The 23,637-nt window shown below is 36.9% G+C and overlaps 1 protein-coding gene across 2 annotated transcripts in view; it reads right to left on the reverse strand.

The window, feature by feature from the left end:
* ncapd2 (non-SMC condensin I complex, subunit D2) overlaps positions 1-23,637 on the reverse strand; it is a 96,780-nt gene that overhangs the window by 13,210 nt on the left and 59,933 nt on the right. For both annotated transcript variants that reach the window (XM_039763694.1, XM_039763695.1), the window contains 9 exons: positions 23,068-23,179; positions 21,583-21,703; positions 21,350-21,505; positions 17,200-17,377; positions 16,451-16,545; positions 10,989-11,069; positions 10,668-10,851; positions 10,217-10,337; positions 5,740-5,877 (listed from right to left, as the gene is read on the reverse strand). In XM_039763694.1, coding sequence (XP_039619628.1) covers positions 5,740-5,877; positions 10,217-10,337; positions 10,668-10,851; positions 10,989-11,069; positions 16,451-16,545; positions 17,200-17,377; positions 21,350-21,505; positions 21,583-21,703; positions 23,068-23,179 — 1,186 coding nt within the window. The remainder of the gene's footprint in view (positions 1-5,739; positions 5,878-10,216; positions 10,338-10,667; positions 10,852-10,988; positions 11,070-16,450; positions 16,546-17,199; positions 17,378-21,349; positions 21,506-21,582; positions 21,704-23,067; positions 23,180-23,637) is intronic.

Below are 23,637 nucleotides of genomic sequence, written 5' to 3' on the forward strand. Positions count from 1 at the left end.
TGATAAAACACACAAATTCTGACATTAGCATGACTGTTGAAGGAAAAACATGTATTAGAAAGTATTCTATGGAGTTTTCATAAATTAATCAAACCTTTTGAGTTTTCTTAATATATTTTGTAATCAGGTTTTTAAATTTTTATTTTTACTGCCACTTCACAGATCAACAATCCCCAACATGGTCACTGTCAGAATAAGTCTTTTAACTTTTTCCTGTGTCCATTAATACATTTTCTTGGTTTCACTACCCATCTGAAAGAGTTGGCATCAGGTTGGGTGGCACTTTTAAACTGTAGTAGTATGAGCAAGCGTCAGTGTGGTAAGCACTAGTTTGGCATTTCTTTCCGTCTCATTTTTTGTCCTGGGCCCAAGCCTGTAAATCTCTTTTGTAAATGGGTGGCTTGGATAGAGGACAGATACCAACAATTTTCAAGGCTATATTAAAACAATACTAAAAGATATTTGTGTATGTGTGTTGTAGTGCCCCATGTTGTAAGTGTTAGATCCATTGAAGAAGTCAACTTAAACAAAGAAAATGTACATTTTACAGGCTTGTTTGAAGTGTTTTACATTATAACCATATTTTTAATTGCTGCGTGAATATAATTTTTTAAAGAGGATGACCTTTACTATTGTCAAAAAAGACAAGCAGAGCAACAGGAGGAATATGAAAGTTATTTGTTGAGTTTAGGAGACAAAGGATACTTGTAAGGAAGTTCATGCCAGTGCTATTGGTGTACATTCTGGAATTTATAAAACTGCTGAAATTATTTCAAAAAAATGTTACTGGCCTGGTTTTATGCTGACATTAAAATGGCTACGTTTTCTGATAATTATAATCATTATTTTAATTAAAAGACTATAATTGTCAGAACAGATTCAATAAAATGTTTTAATATCTCAGTTGCTGTTTGTCGGACTCTTTAATTGACTTGTCCTACAAATGTGGATATTTGGTACTTCATTTGACAAATAATATGAATTTTTCCAAGTCTCATGTATTTCATATAGATAGATAATTAGATAGAACTTGTACTCTAAGGGAAAATGTGCTTCTTTTTAACAGAGGCTGAATGAATAAATAAATTAATATTAATATAATGAAAAACAGCCAATCCAATAAAATTGTCTAATGTTCATTCTGCAAGCAACAGTTGAAGCTCACAACTCTGACAAAAGCTCAGCTGTAGAAGTGAGTGTCCCTTTGAGTGGAGAGGATAATGGGACACAGTAGACTTGAAAGTGATATAGATGACTTTCAACAATCTTTTACCATGGATTTCAGACAATATTAGTTATCCAGGGTTCATTTTGAAAGAGCAGACAGGGTGCACACAAGCCCATGGATCTGCTCTAGCCATGGAAATGAGTGTTGCCTGTAGGGAATAGGATGCAAACACATAGTGGAGAAGATTATATAGAAAACTATATCTACAACCTTTTAAAATCAATTTTACATATTTTTAACTATTTTGTATAATCAGCAGTCAGAGGGCACACATTTTACAGCTCTACAGCAGCCATGGAAAATGAGCGTACCGACCAGTGGATGAGACATGCGTTTTCATTCCAATAGTTTTAATGACTCACATGGCTTGAGGTGAAATTTGAGTTCAAAACAAAACATTTCCCGTGGATTTTTCCCCTTTTTATTCCCAGGAAAAAACACCTGTGTAAATGTTTAAGAGCAAGCTGTCACTTATAGCGTGACAATGGACTGCTACATTTATTTTAACGAGCTGTCTTTTAAATGTCTTTGTAAAGTGTTACTAGGCGTCGAGCAATGTATTATTATTACTGATATTTTACTAAATCTTACTATCCACGTTTCTTTGTTGATGATCCCCGTTGAAGAATTTTTTGGTAACAGAACAGTAAACACACCAAAACGACTAAAAAACACAACTGACGACTGGTATTTTTCGATATCATTTTAACAAAGTTTACTGTCCGCCCTCAATCACAAAGCACCCCGGTAAAACGTCAATAGCGTTTAATTTACCTGCAGCCTTAGAACGCAGACATCAGGACATCGCTGTGCGTGCATGTTTACTAACAGATATGACAGCATTTTGCACGGAGCATGCATTAAAACAAATTGATAAAGATCAGCGATTTTCTACGGTTCACATGTTTGCCGTAAGATTTTTTTAAAGCAAACTAATTAAAAACTTCTTTGAAGAAATTTGACACAAAATAAGTCTACGACGCAGATTCTATAGCATTTTATAGGATTTTATATCATTATTTTAACAATATACATACACTATGTGTGAACTGTAAAGCAATCATGTATAATTTCGTGCATTTTAACCAGTTGACATCTCTCAACTTGTTAAAAAGTTGTATATAATTAATTTATATGAACCTTTACTTCAATAATATACACATTATGTTTGCATTGCGTGTGCACCTTGCTGTGTAATTATTTCAATGAACTCGTGGTATTGTCCCTATTCTTACCCCACTACGCAGCGGCTGAATTTGATCATGCATTCACACGTATAATAATAATAATAATAATAATACAATTGTTATTAATTCCTTACGTTTTTATAGCGCCTTTCTTACTACTCAAAGCAATTTGTAAAAATAAATAGGTAAATAAATAAAATAACAGAAAGGAAGCCCCCTGGACACAAACCAGTGATCATTTAACTGCGAGTCAGCAATCTTACCACCACCTCTTCCTGTTAGATACGCGCATTATAATTTTGAGCACTAATTTTTATTTTATACTGTCATAAACAAATTACATCAAAAGTTTTTAAAAAGGCAATTTGAAGCAAAGAGGGTAAGTAATAGCTATTTTCTTTTGTAAGTCAATCAAAAATGCTTAAGCCTTAAAAACGATCGCCCTGTCAAAATAAGAGACTCTTTCACCTCGTTGACGTGAATCATCTTTAAATTAAATGCTGCCAATAAGGAATAATAGAAATCACCTCGCTGCTTTCTAAATTTGACGAACTAAAGTTTTATTAGGTAAAAAAAATGATCGTCCGTGACAGATACACTTAATCAGCAGTATGTGCGACCCACGATGTGTGAGTTTGAGTATTTGTGTTGTGTATGCGCGTGTTTGGTTTTCTCAGTTTTACAATAAAATAGACATCAGTTATTTGTGAAGCAGGAATATTCTGATCAATCTGGTCCCTGATCACTGATAAACATTCAGAAGAAACAGTGCTATTCCAGTGTTTACATCCATAACATCCTTTCAGCTAACAGGACTAAGTTCCTTGCTGAACCAGATCGCCCTTTAATGAAATGCTGCCAATACGGAATAACAGAAATCACCGGGCGGCTTTCGGTCAATGATAAACCAGCGTCTGTTGAGGTGAAAAATGGGAGGTACTGCGGTTGCGATCAATGCTTCCTGGTAATTCAGCTTTTGAGAAGAATCTGTTTTATGGGGTGAAAAAATAATCGCCCTTGACAGATACGCTTAATCAGTAGTACGTGCGACCCATGATTTGTGAGTTTGTGAGTGTGTGTGGTTTTGTTCGTTTTACTATAAAAACATCAGTTAAACATCAGTTATTTGTGATGTGGGAATATTCTGGTCAGTTTGATCCCTGATCAACATTTAAAGAAAGAGAGCAACTCCAGTGTTTTCCTCCATAACATTCTTTCAGCAAACAGGACTAAGTTCCTTGCTGAAGCAGATCGCTCTTTAATGAAATGCTGCCAATACGGAATAACAGATAACACCGGGCTGCTTTCCACCAATGATAAACCAGCGCCTCATGAGGTGAAATATGGGAGGTACTGCGGTTGATTAATGCTTTCTAGTAACTCTGCTTTTGAGAAGAATCTGTCATGGGAGGGACAAGAGGGAGCGAGTGAGGCGGGGACAATGAGCCGGGGCGGAGCGAGGCGAAGAGGCGGGTATCTGCGCGAGTGTTTTAAATAATGAAAGGAAAAAAAGTGCTTTGAAATCGAGGACCCCCAACAAATAGGGCTTACAAAACAAAACGCGACAGACAAGCGTATGCTGCTTGTATAAAATGTTCACAATAATTACAACAGTGTTGAAGCAATGATGAAGCAAAAGGGAGATGCTAAACATGGGTGACGCTTGGCCTGCCCATAAATCCCAACCAATGTATATATCTGAACCGATCTATCTGAACCAATATATATATCAGAACGGATGTATCTGAACCGATGTATATATCTAAACCAATCTATTTTAACCAATCTATATATTTAAACCAATGTATATATATCAGAACGGATCTATGCAAACCAATTTACATATTTTCAACCAATGTATCTAAACCAATGTATATATCTGAACGGATGTATTCAAACCGATGTATATATCTCAACCAATACATCCCAACCAATGTATATATTTGAACCGAAATATATATCTGAATGGATGTATTAAAACCAATGTATATATTCAAACCAATGTATCTGAACCGATATAAATATCTGAACCAATGTATATATTTACAAACCAATCTTTTTTTCCTGAACGGCCCCTCATATAGACTATATTTTATTATTTTTCCCTTGCACTCAGTGACCAAAGCTATACACACACACACACATAGACACATACAAACATACACACAAGTGTGTATATATATATATATATATATATACACACACATATACATATACACACACACATATCTTCATATCTACATCATATATACACACACACACAAATTATATATGTGTGTGTATGTGTATATATATATATATATATATATATATATATATATATATATGTGTGTGTGTGTGTGTGTGTGTATGTATATATGACAGCAGTAATCCAAGCTTTGAGAAAACAGTAAAAAGGAGGCGTGTCAGACGTCGTGGTACATTTTCTGATGCAGCTACCGAAAACAACTTCGTGACGCTGCCGCCAAATACACAAAACAATTACTTTGACAATAATGTTACATTATTTTTAAAATGTTTCCTTTTCTTTTTCATAACTTCTTAAACACGACATCGCTGCGAAGCGCGGGTATTTTGATTGAGATATATATATATATATATATCTCACAGCGACACTCATAACAGTGACAAAACAATTACATTGACAATCATGTTACGTTATTTTCAAAATGTTTCCTTTTCTTTCTCTTTCCTTCTTTAACACACTACTTCTCCGCTGCCAAGCGCGAGTATGAGTATATATATGTATAGATACTGTAGATAGATAGATATGAGAACAACACTCATATCAATGACAAAACAATTACATTAACAATCATGTTACGTTATTTTTAAAATTTTTCCTTTTCTTTTTCGTACCTTCTTTAACACACTACTTCTCCGCTGCGAAGCGCGGGTATTCTGCTAGTCTCTTAATAAACTGCAAAGCTGCAACGCGAATCAGAACTTCATCAAGAAGTATAATAATCCATTCATCCATTATCCAACCTGCTATATCCTAACTACAGGGTCACGGGGATGTGCTGGAGCCGATCCAAGCCAACACAGCGCACAAGGCAGGAAACAAACCCCGGGCAGGGCGCCAGCCCACCGCAGGGCATACGCACACACACCCCACACACTAGGGAGAATTTAGATTCGCCAATGCATCAAGAAGTGCATTTATTTATTTTTAATTGTGCTATCAAAGAATGGCAATGGGCTGCAGTTAGTCAGGTCGGTTATGCAAGTAAGAATGTCAGTGTACACATAATATCCCAACTGCTACTATAAGCAGAGATCCTAAAACACACTTGAAATGCCAATGTTTGCCTTAAATTTTACCTTCAGTGGAGTTTTCATCACTGGAGAAGGTGATTGCCACTTTCTTTTTGCGAGCAGCTGCTTTTTTTGAGGCGGCATGTTTAGGAGTAACAAAGCTATTGTCAGCAACATTCTTTAATGAAAGAGGCCGCTGCTTAACTAGAAGACAGTTTAAATAAAAAAAAAAAAAATATATATATATATTAATTAAAAATGATAAATTCACAAATATATATTTTACATTAGGTAGCTAAATGTATATTAACGAATAACAAACCAATAACTTTCATTAATGCACTGTAAAAAGTACCTCTCTATAAGCAGGAAAATGAAAATGTTAATATTTATAATTAAAACATGTAATCATGAAATAAGTATTTTAAATCATAAAGCAGATACACACTGAAACATAAAAGTAATGTTGAATCTGTACAAAAGAATATAAATGTCATAGCTTAAACAAGGACCTTAAACCTGAACTTAAGTAGAATTTTTTTTTTTTTGAGCAAGTACAACCAGAATTTGAATGCGTTCATAAAAAGTTAAAAAGAAGGCAATAAGAAAATGAGGCCAATATATTATAAGAACCTAAAAAAAAACTAAATGACTGAAACAACTGCAGATTTTGAATGCATTACTAAAGACTGATTTAACTGAAAAGTATAAGCATCTTCTAAATGGACATGCATTAAAATTAAGACAGCACAAATATCACCCTCAATTGTTCATCATCATTGGCAACTTGATAATTATACTCTACACATGCATTTTTAACAGGTGCGCTGTGGAAATAGTGTAGTGCCCCTGGGTCCTGACCTGAGAGAAACACACTCCTCAGGTGGTTGAGGCCTGCCTCAGAAGGATGGGACTGCCTGGAGAAGCTGACATAAAACCAGCTCCATGATCGCTATTTTGTAGACATAGCACTTAGTAAGCACCATAGAAGCCATGAGACGTGCCAGGGTCAAGCTGCCAGGGTGAATGTTCACCAATGACATTTTATACAGCCTAGGTGGTATGATTTTCGCTGATTCAAAGATCTTGCAGATATACAGTACTGTGCAAAAGTTTTAAGCAGGTGTGAAAAAAATTCTGTAAACAAAGAATGCTTTCAGAAATAACTAATGATTGTTTATTTTTACCAATTTACAAAATGCAAAGTGAGCAAACAAAAGAAAAATCTAAATCAAATCAATATTTGGTGTTACTACCTTTTGCCTTCAAACCAGCATCAATTCTTATAGGTACACTTGCACAAAGTCAGGGATTTTGTAGGATTATAGTCAGGTGTATGATCAACCAATTATACCAAACAGATGCTAATGATCATCAATGTCACACATAGGTTGAAACACAGTCATTAACTGAAACAGAAACAGGTGTGTAGGAGGCCTAAAACTGGGTGAGGAACAGCCAAACTCTGCTACCAAGGTGAGGTTGTAGAAGACAGTTTCAGTTTCATGCCATAGCAAGATTGAGCACAGCAACAAGACACAAGGTAGTTATACTGCATCAGCAAGGTCTCTCCCAGACAAAGATTTCAAAGCAGACTGGGGTTTCAAGATATGCTGTTCAAGCTCTTTTGAAGAAGGACAAAGAAATGGGCAACATTGAGGATCGTAGATGCAGTGGTTGGCCAAGGAAACTTAGTGCAGCAGATGAAAGAGAAATCAAGCTTATTATCCTTTGAAATCGGAAGATGTCCAGCAGTACCAGCAGCTTTGAACTGGTAGAAACCATTGGGACCCAGGTACACCCATCTACTGTCCGGAGAAGTCTGGCCAGAAGTGGTCTTCACGGAAGAGTTGCAGCCAAAAAGCCATACCTCCAGTGTGGAAACAAGGCCAAGCGACTCAAGTATGTACGAAAACATAGGAATTGGGGTGCAGAAAAATGGCAGCAGGTGCCCTGGACCGATGAGTCAAAATTTGAAATATTTGGCTGTAGCAGAAGGCAGTTTGTTCGTCGAATGGCTGGACAGTGGTAAAATAATGAGTGTCTGCAGGCAACAGTGAAGCATGGTGGAGGTTCCTTGAATGTTTGGGGCTGCATTTCTGCAAATGGAGTTGGAGATTGATCAGGATTAATGTTGTTCTCAATGCTGAGAAATACAGGCAGATACTTATTCATCATGTATTACCATCAGGGAGGCGTATGATTGGCCCCAAATTTATTCTGACACCAAACATACAGCCAAAGTCATTAAGAACTATCTTCAGCGTAAAGAAGAACAAGAAGTCCTGAAAGTGATGGTACGGCCCCCACAGAGCCCTGATCAACATCGAGTGTGTCTGGGATTACATGAAGAGACAGAAGGATGTGAGGAAGCCTACATCCACAGAAGATCTGTGGTTAGTTCTCCAAGATGTTTGGAACAACCTACCAGCCGAGTTCATCCAAAAACTGTGTGCAAATGCACCTAAAAAAATTGATGCTGTTTTGAAGACAAAGGGTGGTCACACCAAATATTGATTTGATTTAGATTTCTCTTTTGTTCTCTCCCTGCATTTTGTTGATTGATGAAAATGATTAACAATTCCATTTTTGAAAGCATTCTTTGTTTACAGCATTTTTTTCCACACCTGCCTAAAACTTTTGCACAGTACTGTATGAAATAAAAAAAAAAAAAAAGCACAATTTTTATCTTTGTGCCTTTTCTCTAGCTTTGCACTAGGGCTGCCACACCTCCCCCTTTACTCCTACTCCCATTTATCTATGTTTGTGGTTACAAATCAAGAAAATTACCAGTATGAAGTACAAACCGGATTCCAAAAAAGTTGGGACACTATACAAATCGTGAATAAAAACTGAATGCAATGATGTGGAGGTGCCAACTTCTAATATTTTATTCAGAATAGAATATAAATCACGGAACAAAAGTTTAAACTGAGAAAATGTATCATTTTAAGGGAAAAATATGTTGATTTAGAATTTCATGGTGTGCAACAAATCCCAAAAAAGTTTGGACAAGGCCATTTTCACCACTGTGTGGCATCTCCCCTTCTTCTTACAACACTCAACAGACGTCTGGGGACCGAGGAGACCAGTTTCTCAAGTTTAGAAATAGGAATGCTCTCCCATTCTTGTCTAATACAGGCCTCTAACTGTTCAATCGTCTTGGGCCTTATTTGTCGCACCTTCCTCTTTATGATGCGCCAAATGTTCTCTATAGGTGAAAGATCTGGACTGCAGACTGGCCATTTCAGTACCCGGATCCTTCTCCTACGCAGCCATGATGTTGTGATTGATGCAGAATGTGGTCTGGCATTATCTTGTTGAAAAATGCAGGGTCTTCCCTGAAAGAGATGACGTCTGGATGGGAGCATATGTTGTTCTAGAACCTGAATATATTTTTCTGCATTGATGGTGCCTTTCCAGACATGCAAGCTGCCCATGCCACACGCACTCATGCAACCCCATACCATCAGAGATGCAGGCTTCTGAACTGAGCGTTGATAACAACTTGGGTTGTCCTTGTCCTCTTTGGTCCGGATGACATGGCGTCCCAGATTTCCAAAAAGAACTTTGAATCGTGACTCGTCTGACCACAGAACAGTCTTCCATTTTGCCACACTCCATTTTAAATGATCCCTGGCCCAGTGACAACGCCCGAGCTTGTGGATCTTGCTTAGAAATGGCTTCTTCTATGCACTGTAGAGTTTCACCTGGCAACGGCGGATGGCACGGTGGATTGTGTTCACTGACAATGGTTTCTGGAAGTATTCCTGAGCCCATTCTGTAATTTCCTTTACAGTAGCATTCCTGTTTGTGGTGCAGTGTCGTTTAAGGGCCCAGAGATCACGGGCATCCAGTATGGTTTTACGGCCTTGACCCTTACGCACAGAGATTGTTCTAGATTCTCTGAATCTTCGGATGATGTTATGCACAGTTGATGATGATAGATGCAAAGTCTTTGCAATTTTTCGCTAGGCAACACCTTTCGGATATTGCTCCAATATCTTTCTGCGCAACATTGTGGGAATTGGTGATCCTCTACCCATCTTGGCTTCTGAGAGACACTGCCACTCTGAGAAGCTCTTTTTATACCCAATCATGTTGCCAATTGACCTAATTAGTGTTTATTGGTCTTCCAGCTCTTCGTTATGCTCAAATTTACTTTTCCCAGCCTCTTATTGCTACTTGTCCCAACTTTGTTGGGGATTTGTTGATACCGTGAAATTTTGAATCAACATATTTTTCCTTTAAAATGATACATTTACTCGGATTAAACGTTTGATCTGTCATCTACGTTCTATTACAAATAAAATATTGACATTTGCCATCTTCACATCATTGCATTCAGTTTTTATTAAATTTATTCATTTTGTTTAGTGTCTCAACTTTTTTGGAATCTGGTTTGTAATTGCTTCATTGTCTGCCCTGGATGCAACAATATTTTAGTGCATTAAACTGGCCACATTAATTGTAAAAATGAACGTGTTAACTTTCCCAGGCCTAGAAAATACACATAGATATTAGTTAAGAAGTTAAACTTTACTTCCTCTCTTTGTTCCTTGCTCCTCCTTGTTTTGTGATGGCTCTAATTCAATTGGTTCAACATTCTCCATGCCTCTATTGTGACACGCTGTCAGTTTTTGCTCAAATTCATCAACCAGCGCCTATTGTAATACCCAAAAAAAGATTAAAACTGTCAACATAGTGCTCTTACAAGAATATGCTTACTTACATCCAGGTTTACACAGGCATTGCACAAGCAAGACAGCGTTTTGAAAATTTTAAAAGCAATTTGTAATGAAGCAGATTACATATTTCAAAAACTTTTTTTTGTTTTAAATTACAACAGTGGATTTTTGCATAAATTATGGCATTCAAAAAAACACACTTCCCAGTCCCAAGGCACTTTTCTTTCATAATTAAAAAAGTTTCATTATTTACACATATGCACAATACTAAACATGTTACGGAAATTATCAATGTATAAAGCATACCTTAAACTCTGGCTTAGTTCCCTTACGCATTTGTCCAGTAACATTCAAGAAAGACTGGTAGATGTTGTCATCCACAAGTTTGTCTCCATAACAATCAAAATTTTCAAGCATCTTCTTAAGACCACGCTCTGTATACGATAACAAAGTTAAGCAATGTGCAAGATCTCTGCACTGACGTTCAGTTCTAAACAAAACAAATGAAACAAGACCCACATTATTACTTTAAAAAAAAAAAAACAAAAAAAAAAAAACACACATTCAGTAGATCTAAAATAATGGGAAAATTTTATTTCCTTATAATGCTGAAAGCAAAAAACATACCTTGCTGTTCGAAATCTCTGGCACAGCTTCTCCACTAGACTCTCTGTTTGTTTATCCTTCGTAATGTAAGAGAACAACTGACTGCAAGTCAATAAAAGATGCATAAACAGTTTTTATTTGATTCCATTCTTAAAATAAGCCTACGTATGTAAGGCAAAGTGTATTAATTTCTTCCTTTTATGTAAAAAATAAAAAAAAAAAACAAATAAAATAAATGTCTGCCTCCAGGTAGCCATGGTAAAATTGTAACGCTACCTGTGGCGGCAACTGTAAATGCCACGCAACAAAATCTGTGCTTCAATATCTTAAACTCTCCCAGATCAGCCAAAATATATAATACAGTACTTACAGGAAAATTGGCAACAAAATGACACATGCTGTTCCTGAACTATGATAATATTTAACGTAAAGGAGAACTACTGTATATCTAAATTATCATAAAGCTTAGAAAAGCAGGTTCTGCAAAAATAGCTTTTGAAATCATCTTATTTACCAACTACTGATCAAGTCATTTGGGAGAAAACTTGCCTCTATAAACAGCCAACAGAGCATCACTAGTTATGAGCTACCATAATACAACCTCAACTTTGGGAGTTTACTGGGGATGTTACATTAAATGTTTCATTGTGTGTGTGTGGCAAATTGATTTATTATTGAAATTTAAATACTCCAGTTTAAACAGAAAATGTTGAAAAATACACTTTTCAGCTAGCAAGAACACAAAACTGGATCCAGTCAAGTATAAAAAGTCTCCAGTGTTAGCCAATAGTGTTAACGATTAACATTACATCCACCTCAATCCAATTTTGGAACCTTGCATTTTTTCTGTTTGCAGACATTATCCTCTTGGCCTCAGGCTGAGATCTCTGGAGCACACTGTAATAGTTCACAGCCAAGTGTGACATCGGTGGGATGAAAATCACCACCTACAATTCTGAGTTCATGTCCATTTCCCAGAAAACTGTGGCTTGTTCTCTGCAGGTAAGATTTTGAGCACCAGCTCCATAATGAAGGAATTCAAGTAACTCAGTGTCACATTAACAAATGAAGGTTGAGGTTATTGGGATTTTGACCATCAAGATTGTAGTAGGGTAAAGCAGAAACTGTCATTTTACCAGTCCGCATACATCCCAATTCTCAGTTATGGCAATGAGCTCTAGGTTGTGACAAAAAAGAGAGATACAGGGTTTAAGGTCAGCATTGCTGGGAATACTCTTCATGACAAGGTAAAGAACTCCATAATATCAGCACATGGGGGGACTTGACAGTAGATCTGCTGCTTCCCCAAATTGGGAGATGCCAGTAGAAGTGGTTTGGGCATGTAGTTATGTCGTCCTGGGTACCCCTCTTCAGGGGATGTTCAAAGCATGGTCCATATGGGGGGATGTGGGTAAAATAAATAAATAAATAGATGACCAAGACACAGTAGACAGATTAACAGATTATATCTCCTAATTGCCCATGGAGCATCCGAGTATTCCTCAGAAAGGTCTGGAAAACGTTGCTGAAAAATAGAATTTTGGTAAGTTCAGCATAGCTTGTACCTGCCTGAACCATCACCAAGGGAAAAATTGGGGAGGTTGGGGAAGGGAAACCCTAGATGGATTTGGGAAAGTAATACGATGACGGGACATGTATTCAATTTACCAGAGCAAGTTACCTCTGTTTAACTAAAAACTAGCTGTCAGTGTATCAAATGAGGAAAATAAAACTAGGACTAGGTCACCTAGAATTGCGCTACAGGAGGCTGAAAAACAAACAAACAAAAAAAAATCTGTTTTGACTTCACTGGATATATACTAAAACCAAGGGATGAAGGCAGGGTGGAGGAAAGTCAGGAGAATGTTTTACAGCAAGAGATTTGTGCATAAGGCAAGGAGATGCATGAGCCTATTAATAGCAATGCCCTTATGGAAAAATGCAGAGGAACATGAGATATCTGCACCTACTGGCAGTAATAAAAATGTACTTTATTATTCATATTATAGTTAACAATGGCAGTGCGCACAGATGCTGCTGCTTTGTGCTCCCTGAGTAGGTGCTCTTTTCTGCTATTATCGTTCTTAATATTGACTTTCATCATTTTACACACAGAAGCGAGCATCTACTACAGTCGTCAAAAGCTTCTACAGATGGACTCCAATAGCACAGATAATTATTATAACACTGAAGCAATACCACAGGAGATTCTCGGATCTCTGCATAAAACCCATCTTCCTAATGTCATTCTTGCGAATACTAGATCACTCGCAAATAAAAAGGATGAGCTCAGACTGAATATTTCCACACATAAAACTACAAGGGACTGCTGCCTTTTGATTTTTTTGGAGATGTGGCTGGAACCCACCTTACAGCAGTTGAAGTTGCAGGTTGCATGCTCCATCGAGCTGATCGAACCCCCGATTCCGGTAAGAAAGTAGGTGGAGGACTGTGTGTCTATACTAATAATGCTTGGTGCACTAATATAACTACAATCAACAAGTTTTGTTGTCCGGACGTGGTATATCTGATGCTAAGATGCCGACCATTTTACCTACCAAGAGAATATACCGTCGTTATTGTTATGGCAGTATACATACCTCCTCAGGCTAATGTTAACGTCAAACAATTTTTCCCAAGCGCTGACTTATCAGTAAACAGAACTTGCACCCGAGCATTGCCGGAGATCAAGCAAATCTTAAGGATGTATTCCCCAGATTTTATCAGCATGTATATCATACAACCAGAGGGGAAAACACCTTATAACACATCTATACAAACATAAGACACACCTATAAGGTCATTCCACGCCCCCACCTCGGCCAGTCTGATCATCTCTCTTTGTTTCTTGTTCTAGCGCACAAAGCCCTTATCAACAGTACTGATCCAATTAGCAAGACTGTTAAAGTTTGACTTTAAAGCTGCCATTTGACAACTCCAGGACTGCTTTGAACAAACAGCCTGGAATATATTTTTTCAATCAGACAGAGTTAGAGACACATACTTCATCTGTGCTGTCATATATTAATTACTGTGTGGACAATGTCACTGTCAACAAAAGGATTAAAGTCTACCCAAATGAGAAACAATGGATGAATAGTGAAGTCAAACAGCTGTTCAGGGAAAGGGACAAAGCCTTTAAATTAGGAGATACCTCGGCCTATAGAGCTGCCAGAGCGAACCTCAAGAAGGGCATCAAGTCTGCTAAATTAAGGTACAAACAATGGATTGAGGAGGACTTTGACAGTAACTCAAAACTCAGAGCGGATGTAGCAAGGCATACAATTAATCATGGATTACAAAAAGAAAAATGACGCACAATACACACTGGCCAATAACAATGCCAACCTAGCAGAGGAACTTAACAGTTTCATTGCACGGCTTGACAAGTACAATAACCAGCCTCCGGTCGGCTTGGAAGACTCACAGCCTTTGGTCGTACACATACATGTGCGGCGGGCACTCAAACATCAATACAACGAAGACAGGAGGTCCTGATAATGTGCAAGGATGTGTGCTCCAGGCCTGCGCTGACCAATTAGCGGAAGCATTTACACACATATTCAACCTCTCTCTCCCCCCTCAGGTATAGTCCCCTAGTGCCTGAAATCCATAACCATTGTACCTGTTCCCAAAAAACCAAGGATAACGTGTCTTAAGAACTACTGACCTGGCCAGTCACTCTCACCCCTGTCATCGCAAAGTGCTTTGAACGACTGGTAATCACCCACATCAAAGCCTTCATTCCAGCTGATCTAGACCAACACCAGTTTGCCTATCGGTCAAACAGATCAACCGAGGACGCCATCTGTGTGGCTCTAAATGCTGCCCTCTCGCACCTGGAAAAGCCCAACACCTATGTTAGGATGCTCTTCATTGACTACATCTCTGCATTTAATACCATCATACCCAACCAGCTGATCAAAAAACTCTATGCACTAGGACTCGCTCTATCCATATGCAACTGGTTACTGGATTTTCTCACCAACCGCCCCCAGTCTGTCAGGATGGGCAAACACACATCCTTCACCCTTAACCTAAGCACTGGTGTGCCACAAGGACATGTACTAAGTCCCCTTCTCTATGCACTCTTCACCCATGACTGTCAACCCATCCATCAATCAAACATTATTGTTAAATTTGCAGATGATACGACTGTCATTGGGCTTGTAACAGACAACAATGAAGCTGCATATAGGGAAGAGGTTTAGAATCTGACAGCATGGTGCAACACCAAAAACCTGGTCTTACATACCAAAAAGACCAAAGAAGTTATTCTGGACTTTAGGACCACTAAAAAGACCAATCACAATCAGATAATAATCAATGTAGACGCTATGGAAAGAGTTTCCAGCTTTAAGTTTCTAGGAGTCACCATCTCAGAGGACCTGTCCTGGGCTGACAACAACTTGGCTATAATAGGCAAAGCACAACAACGCCTCTATTTTCTCAGGAAGCGAAGGAGAGCTGACCACCCCAGAAGCTGCTAGTTAATGTCTATAGATGCACTTTAGAGAAGATCTTAACTAACTGCATGATGGCCTGGTACAACAGCTGCGCCAAGGCTGCTAAAGAAGCCCTTCAGTGGGATGTAAAAACAGCAGAGGCCATTACTGGGACTGAACTGCCATCACTCAAACTCTTGCATAAGATTCGCTGTGTGAAAAGGGTCTGGCCATTCTCAAGGACAAAACTCATCCTGGAAATTCTTTGAGCTCCTCCCGTCAGGCAGACGCTTTAGGTCAATCACAAACAGACTAAAAAATAGCTTTTTCCCCTTCTGCCATAAACTTTCTAAACTCTCCTCGGTCCGAGGTCATTTTAATTGAACACATACATTAGTTTATTGCACATTACCAGTATAGCTAATTGTAATACAGTATATAATATGTAATGTACAATTCATTAACAGGTGCAATAACAATTTATGCTGCTGTACTTTGAGCAATAATAACTTGCTCTGGTTACTTGATCACTTAACGCTGTATACGACATATTTGGAATTATTTGACTTTTCGTTAAATGCACCTTGGGGCTGTCACAAAAAGTAATTTGAAAAAAGTGCTTGAACTTGAACTTCATGGGCCTGGGTGAGGTATGAATTCATGGCACATAAAATGAGCAATATTATTAGTAGAAAATTCAGGGCTGGAGACACAATGTAACAGACTTAAATCAGTGACTCTGCTAGGAAATTACTGGTGTGAAAATGTGTCATTGGGCACATCATAAAAGTCAAAAGGGTATACAGTAGGCAATGCCCTTTTTGCGGCAGCTAAACAATGTCACACATTAGATAGTCATCTGGGGTATTTTTGATATGCATTTAATGCTGTTATTAATTATCTATACTAAAATCTTCCTTTCCACATGCAAGTTCAAATGGAATGTTATAATCCTAAATAATGGAGCCCTCTTTTGTGAAAGCTTGGTTTTATCAAAACAAGTTATCATAAAATAATTTCAGATGAGAAGCAACTTACGTCATAATAGTCTTGAACAACTGTTCATCAACCCCCTTCTCTGGGTCTGAGAGACGACTTATCATGTCTGGCAAAAGGTTGTATACTGCATTATCCTACAAAGAAAGTAATTCTGGAAGATTCAAATTGTGGTACAAGTGTGGGCATACAAGAATTTATGTACAAAGACAAATGGTTATCAGTTGCTCAAGTTTCATTTCCGGTTCGCTTTGGCTCAAATCTTTTTTTTTTTTTTTAAAGTATAAATTAGGACTATATTAAATTGCAATTACTCATAAGAACATTGCTTCTGACCATTCTAATACTCATTATAAAGCTGACTATTTCAGTCTGAAACAAAACTACAAAAGGTTTTCTCCCAAAAGTTCTTAGTTATGCTGCATACAAAAAAAAGCCTATGATGGGTATATCTTCAATCTAATTTTCTCAACACAAAAACTTAGTGTATTGCAGCAGAAAGAACATAATTTAATTTTGACATTCCTTCAAAACTGAAAAACAAAGCATAAATGATGTGAGCATTAGATATAGCAGTTTAATGTGTGAAAATTTAACTGCATGTCTGCAAGGAGTAGCTGTTAAACATTAGCAGTAAGAAAAAGCACCACAAAACAGGTTCCCTTTAAACCGTTAGTAAATTCTGCCTTAATTTTCAGCTAACAGGGCAACATAATTCAGTAAATAGCAAGAGATAGTAAAATTAGGCTGTTCATGTTTACAAAAATAGAAGTGCAGGACAGGCTATTTACTTTGCTGGCCAGCTCATTGAAGAAGTTGTAAGCAAGTGATGCGATTTCTGGATCACCATCATTTAACAACACTGCCATTTCACTGATCTGCCCTTTGACCTTCACCAAGTCTTTCAGGATTAAGTGGGTCATGACAATGACAGCAGTTTTTCTTACACTGGAGGACTCATCTCGAAGTCTGCCAAAAAAAAAAAAGTCAACTAAGCAAATTTTAAATTTTCTTTACATTACAGAAAATGAAAAGTATAAAACAAAAATACTCTAGACTAGGATTACTCAACTAGCAGTCGACATCTAAACAGAATTATACTTTTGTACATTTTTGGCAAAAGCAGCCACATAATCTACTCGAGTACAATGCTAATGTGTACATCAAATAAAATGTTTAGTTACCATTTTAACATTGAGTTTTTAAAATAAATTAGTCAATTAATTATCTAAACTCCCTGTATATTATTACTCCAAAGCCAATGCATTTAATAGTAACTATAAAATACATTAACTCAGGGGTGCCAGCAACCTCAGTGGTAGAGAGATAGCATTTCAAGGGGTGCAACAAAGAGGAAGGCCGTCATAATTCGCCAAAACTGAGTGAGGTGAATTGTCTGACTTTACTGTGGAACAATCAGTATCATGCACTGTGCAGTCATTTGTAAGTCATTTATTAGTTTGTGCTCCTGTACTATTACATGAAAAGAATTGAGCACTGCCTGTGCAATTGTCACCTGTGAATGAACCACAGAAATGTGCATTCTTGTAGGTTCCTTGATACGGGTAGAGCATTCATAAAGGCAAATAACTTTTTTTTTTTTATATTAAAAAAAGTTAATGGAATTTGGCCCTTCCAATGATCCGTAGAGAAGGACAAGATCTAGAATTGATTTCTGTCAAGGCTCTTATTGTGAAATGTCACTGCTTTTGAGGTTTGTTTGACATTTTTGTCAGGGGAAATAAGGGGGACTGAACTGGATTCAACACCTGCTGCTTACATTCAATACATATCACCCCTGTAGGTGGTTCTGGCAGAAGAGCAGCAATTTCAACCCGTGCAACGCAGGTGCAATCGAGGGACAAAGCTCGTCAACTTTGTTTCACTGCTTAGTGGTGTGCCAGCACCCGTTGCTTCACAGGGGGTCACCAGTTCTACCAAACACCTTGATTACTGATCGTGTGTCATTTACTCACAGGATACCCCAATCCCCGGATTAATGGGGTTAAATTTACAAGACTGAGATGTAAAAAGGTAAATTGCTTAATTTATATTTCAATTATGCATTAAATTAAGCTTAGTTTTTTTTAGTTTAATTTGATCACCCATTATGTGTATGTGGTTAAAAAATTATAAATTTGACTACTTCATCTTCAAATATGATATTACATTTTCTGTGGGGTGTGAAGATAATCTCTTGTAGCACAGGGCATTGAAAAGGTTGGGAATCACTGGTGTAGACTGCAGGTCAGCAAAATCCTGATTTTAACATTAAAAAGACTACTTCTTAAGCGCAAAGCCATTCCAAAGTTGGCAGTCCAAAAAGCAACTGTTACCGAAATATTTAACATAGTCATTTAATGCTTTGCAGCTGCAAAAGTATAGAATGTTGGTTTAAACTTTGTCTTCTCTTCAAAAGCTACAAAAAGAAAATAAATAGCATCAATTGCAATTTAAGATGGATTTTTAAATGAAGAAAAAAAAAAAAAAAAGTACTAGAATGAATCCATTTTAAAACTGAAGTCTAAAAGTACCCAAAAACCCAATTATGTCTTTCATGCCTTAATGGTTTTAATATACTGATGTTTTATGCCTTATTGAATTATCTGATCAAAATTTGTCATTTGAGTAATTTGTAAATGATTTAATTGGTTTACTATTAAATCAATTAACCAAATGATAGTTTGCAGCAGCTTAGTGACTATATACTTTATCTGGGGTAGATGAGTCAGTTAGAACTTTGACTTTAGTTATTGCAGTAGGAAAGCAAAACTGAGTAGATCTTACTTTGAGTGACCTATAAAACTTAACTGAAAGAAACTGTTACATATACAAGTGCGGTCTTTGATTATATTGTTTTGTTTTCTGACCCTTAGCCTACGCAGGTGTTGGAGAGCTGTTTAAGGTCTAAAATCTTTATTGCCAAACACGGTTAAGAGACAGCCAAGGATGCTTTTCAGTGACTGTGATAAATCTGGACCATCAAAAATAAACTGTCAAAGCATATGCTGCAGGGCTTTTTATACAAATTATGTTTTCACCGCAGTTCAAAGAAAGCAACAGTGACTCTCAGAAATGAAAATGATTCTACCCTATTAACCTACAACCTATTGAGTTTGTTTGTGTGGGTATGGTCTCTGTCTCCTAAAATTCAAAACAATTTCCATCACTGGACTATTCCAGTCCAAATTAGTAAGACACAACAATTAACATCCACTTGATATGATGTGTTTTACTGCTTCACTGCCTAGTAAGTAGTCCTCAAAGTCAGAGATTCAAAAATATCCAGCATAATTTAAAATACACTGATGAATTTAGTAGAGAAATGTTTTGAAACAAAATGTACCGAGTTGTGAAATAAATTCCACATACACAAAAAACAAGCAAGCAAAAAAAAAAAAAAAGCCATCAACTTTCATTCTTAAAGCGAGTATAAGAAAAGCACTGGAAACATTAACATTTTCTGTAATAAGGGTTGGGTGTGCAAGTGTGTAAACTAAGAAATTGTGTACTCTGCATTACGTAAATAGGTCTTCTCTAGCTTAATAACCTCAAATCACTGTTCAAATTCCTTTTTTCACAAGTTGAAATGAGGCTATAAAGCTAAACAAAACAAACAGAATCAGCTACATGTTATAAGCACCAAATATGCATCAGGCTAAGTGGTGTGAGTGCTGAATGGATAGAGAGTAGATGTGTGTTGCATTCAGAAGTATAAATGTAAAAGTGTTAGAATAGTTAGAGGGAATGAAGTGAGTGGTGAAATGAAGACAATGTTTTAATTGGTGTACTTGTGCTTGAAAAATAAGCAACCTGGTTAAGTTGAATAGAGCGAATGTTTGTGTTGTAGTTAAGATGACTGCAGTCAAATTACTGAAGCATATGCTGCACAGGTTGATCAAAGTAATCAACAAAGATGGGTTTTGGGACTAACTGATGGAGATCACATCTGGTGTGTCTCTGGGGAATGCTATTGTAATGGGTAGTGAGACATGTTGGTGCCAGTAATGACAGCTATGAGGGAGTCAATAGGGGTTTAGTTTCTGTACTATGAATGTTGAGGGTGAGCGGATTCTAGACCTCAGTAATAAAATGGAAATGGTTGTGCGCAACACCAGGTTTAAGTATGAGGAAAACAAGTTGTCGACATGAATCTGGTGGTGTATGTAGCATAACAGACTATCTATTCAATAGGAAAGTTGATTGGGACATGATGAAAAATGTGAAGGTGTTCCCTGGAGAAGGTAATGTATCAAAATATTGCCCAGCTTTGAGATCAGAGGAATGTGGAAAAGTAAGATGAAGAACTATATTCAGAGAACTAAAAATTCAAGAAGTAAAATGTGTTGAAATACTGCCTGCCAAGTGAAAACTAGGTTTCAGAATCAGGTGTGAATGGCAAAAGGGAAGAAATAAAAAGTCAGTTGAAAAGGACAGAGATATCCAGATAAAAGGAAGCATGGTGAAACACTTAGGCAGATATGTCAATTGTAGAAATAAGGATATATGTTACAAGGAGTGGTTGGAAAAGGCAGAAGGCGACGGTGTGCAGAGTGAAGTGCTAAAAAAAAAAAAGCATGAAGGGTAGAAGAAGCTAAGAAGAAATTATGCAGGTGAGTAGCAAACTGAAGAATGAAACAGACTTGTTCAGAATTGCAAAGCGGATGAGAAAAAGAAAGGCAGGATGTAGTACGTGTGAAGTACTGTACTTGTAAAATGCTGAAAGGAACATTATGATGGGTAATAATGAGAATACGGTCAGTCTGTAAGAAGTAAATGGAGAAAATGTAGAATTAGCAGAATGAATAGGATAATGTTATTGTTATAAAATGGAAGGACTGAGCTCTATCTTTTAGATTAGAAAGTTACAAAAACCAATGGTCAAAAATGCAACCTTTATAGTATATTAAATAATTTAAGAGACAATTTGAAAATCGATACCTGGCGTAGAGATGAGGAGTCCAAGGTTCAATAAGATTGGGGAATCTAATAGTCAAGTCTCCAAGTGCAATGATTGTGTTAGAGCGAACACTGGGTATAGACGACTTCTCCAAAAGAGTGAAGAGCAGTCGAAGATGTGAATCACAGAACTCTGAACTAACAGGTGGAAAAGCCATAATTAATTATATAGATATATTGCTCTTATTCAGGAAGATGAATAAAGATATGGATACCTAATCATCATGCACTTTGACAATGCTAGACAAGCTGCTGTAGACAATTGGTCAGTGTATTGTCCTGGACTATTACAAACTTTAAGAATGAGTGGTGTAAATTTGGACAATAGTTGATCCTCTGCAGAAAGAGAAAACACACAGATAAAGATTCCAACTGTTAGTTAAGATAAACCATTTAAAAAACCCCACCAAAAACTAATTAAAATACTTTAAAAATATCCAACTCAAGACCTGCTTATATGCTAAAATAAACTTTAACTTTGTTCTGTTTGTGAAAGTAGGAGGAAGGCTATGCCTTTTAAATATCTCAAATTAAAGGTCATTATATCTCAAAATGGATTTCTGCTCTAAATACCGTATCTGAACTACAATTAAGGATGCAAAATGCATTTACCGATCTCTCAAAATATTTTCTTATCCATTATATCTGAAATATCTCAATTTCCTCCTTACTATTTTAACATTTCTCAAAGGAATTTTCATGTATTTTAGAGAGGGGCAGCAAGTCTCATTGAGAGAATAGGAACATTTAAGGAAACTAATGGGCTGAATGGTCTGTTTTTATTATGATTGTTCTAATTTTGAATTGCATTTCAGTTCTCTTAAAAGTCTAGTCTAGTATGTGCCCTTAAGGTTCAACCTAAAGATCCAGACCTACCACCTGGAGATAAGACTAACAAGTTCAATTACTTCTTGTATGCCTGATGCCACTATTTTGTACTGTAGTTTATAGTTTCATGAGAACATATAGGATGAAACCCCTACCTGAAACACAGAAGCCAGGAAAATTGAAGAATCTAGGCTCAATTAGCATTACAAAGTGTATCTCTAATATTAAGGTACAAGCAAAACACTAAGATTAAACGAGTACTGAAAAATACAATATGCTCATTGTATGTAACCTCTATAATATGGTAAAAGAAAAACAAAAAAGTCTAACAGACGTTTTCTAATAAGCAAATTCTGCACCACATCCAACTTCGTCTTATTTGCCACATGTATGTTTTTTTAAGGGTTGATGTCAAAAGGCTGTGTATCATTTTCATGAATCAACGCTTGGTTCTAACCTACTACAGAAGTGCTGTGCCGGCCTCAGCTGGAACTTAATGCATGCAGCCAAAGTAGTCTATAAAATAATACCATATACAAGTATGTTGCACTTAAATCTATTGATTCACATTACTGAAGGAGATATATCAATTAATATGTACAGCGTATATATTAAATTATATTAACTTATTTTATGGGCAATGTTTGGGGTTGTTGGCGGTCAGGAACTGAACCCTGACTAAATGCTTCAATTGGATGTGCGCCAACATCATCATCATTGAATGACACCATATATCCAATATTGTAAACTCGGAGCAACCCTCTAAATTTCAAGAAAATCTGTGCATATGTAATGGTGTGATGCTGGAATACACTTTCGAATATGCTCCAGCTTAAATTTTTATATGCTATCCAAATAAAGCTAGGACTCACCACTTAACAGCTCATTCTCACAAATTTTTCTGACAAGTTCTGCTTCTGTGTCCTCAGCAGTGGCACCAACCAAACCCATTTCTTCATCAATGGTACTTTCATTACTTGGTTGCTTGGAGGGTGTAGAAAAAGAAATAAAGCATTAGCAGCAACTTTGCTTACAACACTTGTTCCCAATATTTACACTTTTAACCCCTGTCTTTTCTATCCTTGTATGTTCACTATAAAGTGGTATATTTATATGATCAGCTGCTTACACTAGAAAGCAATGGCAGCTGATCATCTACTAAAACACTAAACCTTTTTACTTAGAAATCCAGCTGAAAAAATACTGAAGCGTCAGTGCTTATTTAAACAGCAAATTAAATGTTCTGAAAGGTGGGAAAAAAAAAAAGATTAAAATTTCTAATGTAGGATCAGCAGCAAAAAACACACACACACACAATTTGGTCTAACTGAACTTGTCTTGCATGAATATCATAGGCATGCATTGTTTTTTTATGCTTACAGTTTATATAAGGATTCTGCTGTATTCTGCTAATTCAGAAGACAAAAATGGAATTATATAAT

The sequence above is a fragment of the Polypterus senegalus genome, chromosome 9, assembly GCF_016835505.1.
Source record: "Polypterus senegalus isolate Bchr_013 chromosome 9, ASM1683550v1, whole genome shotgun sequence".
NCBI lineage: Eukaryota > Metazoa > Chordata > Cladistia > Polypteriformes > Polypteridae > Polypterus > Polypterus senegalus.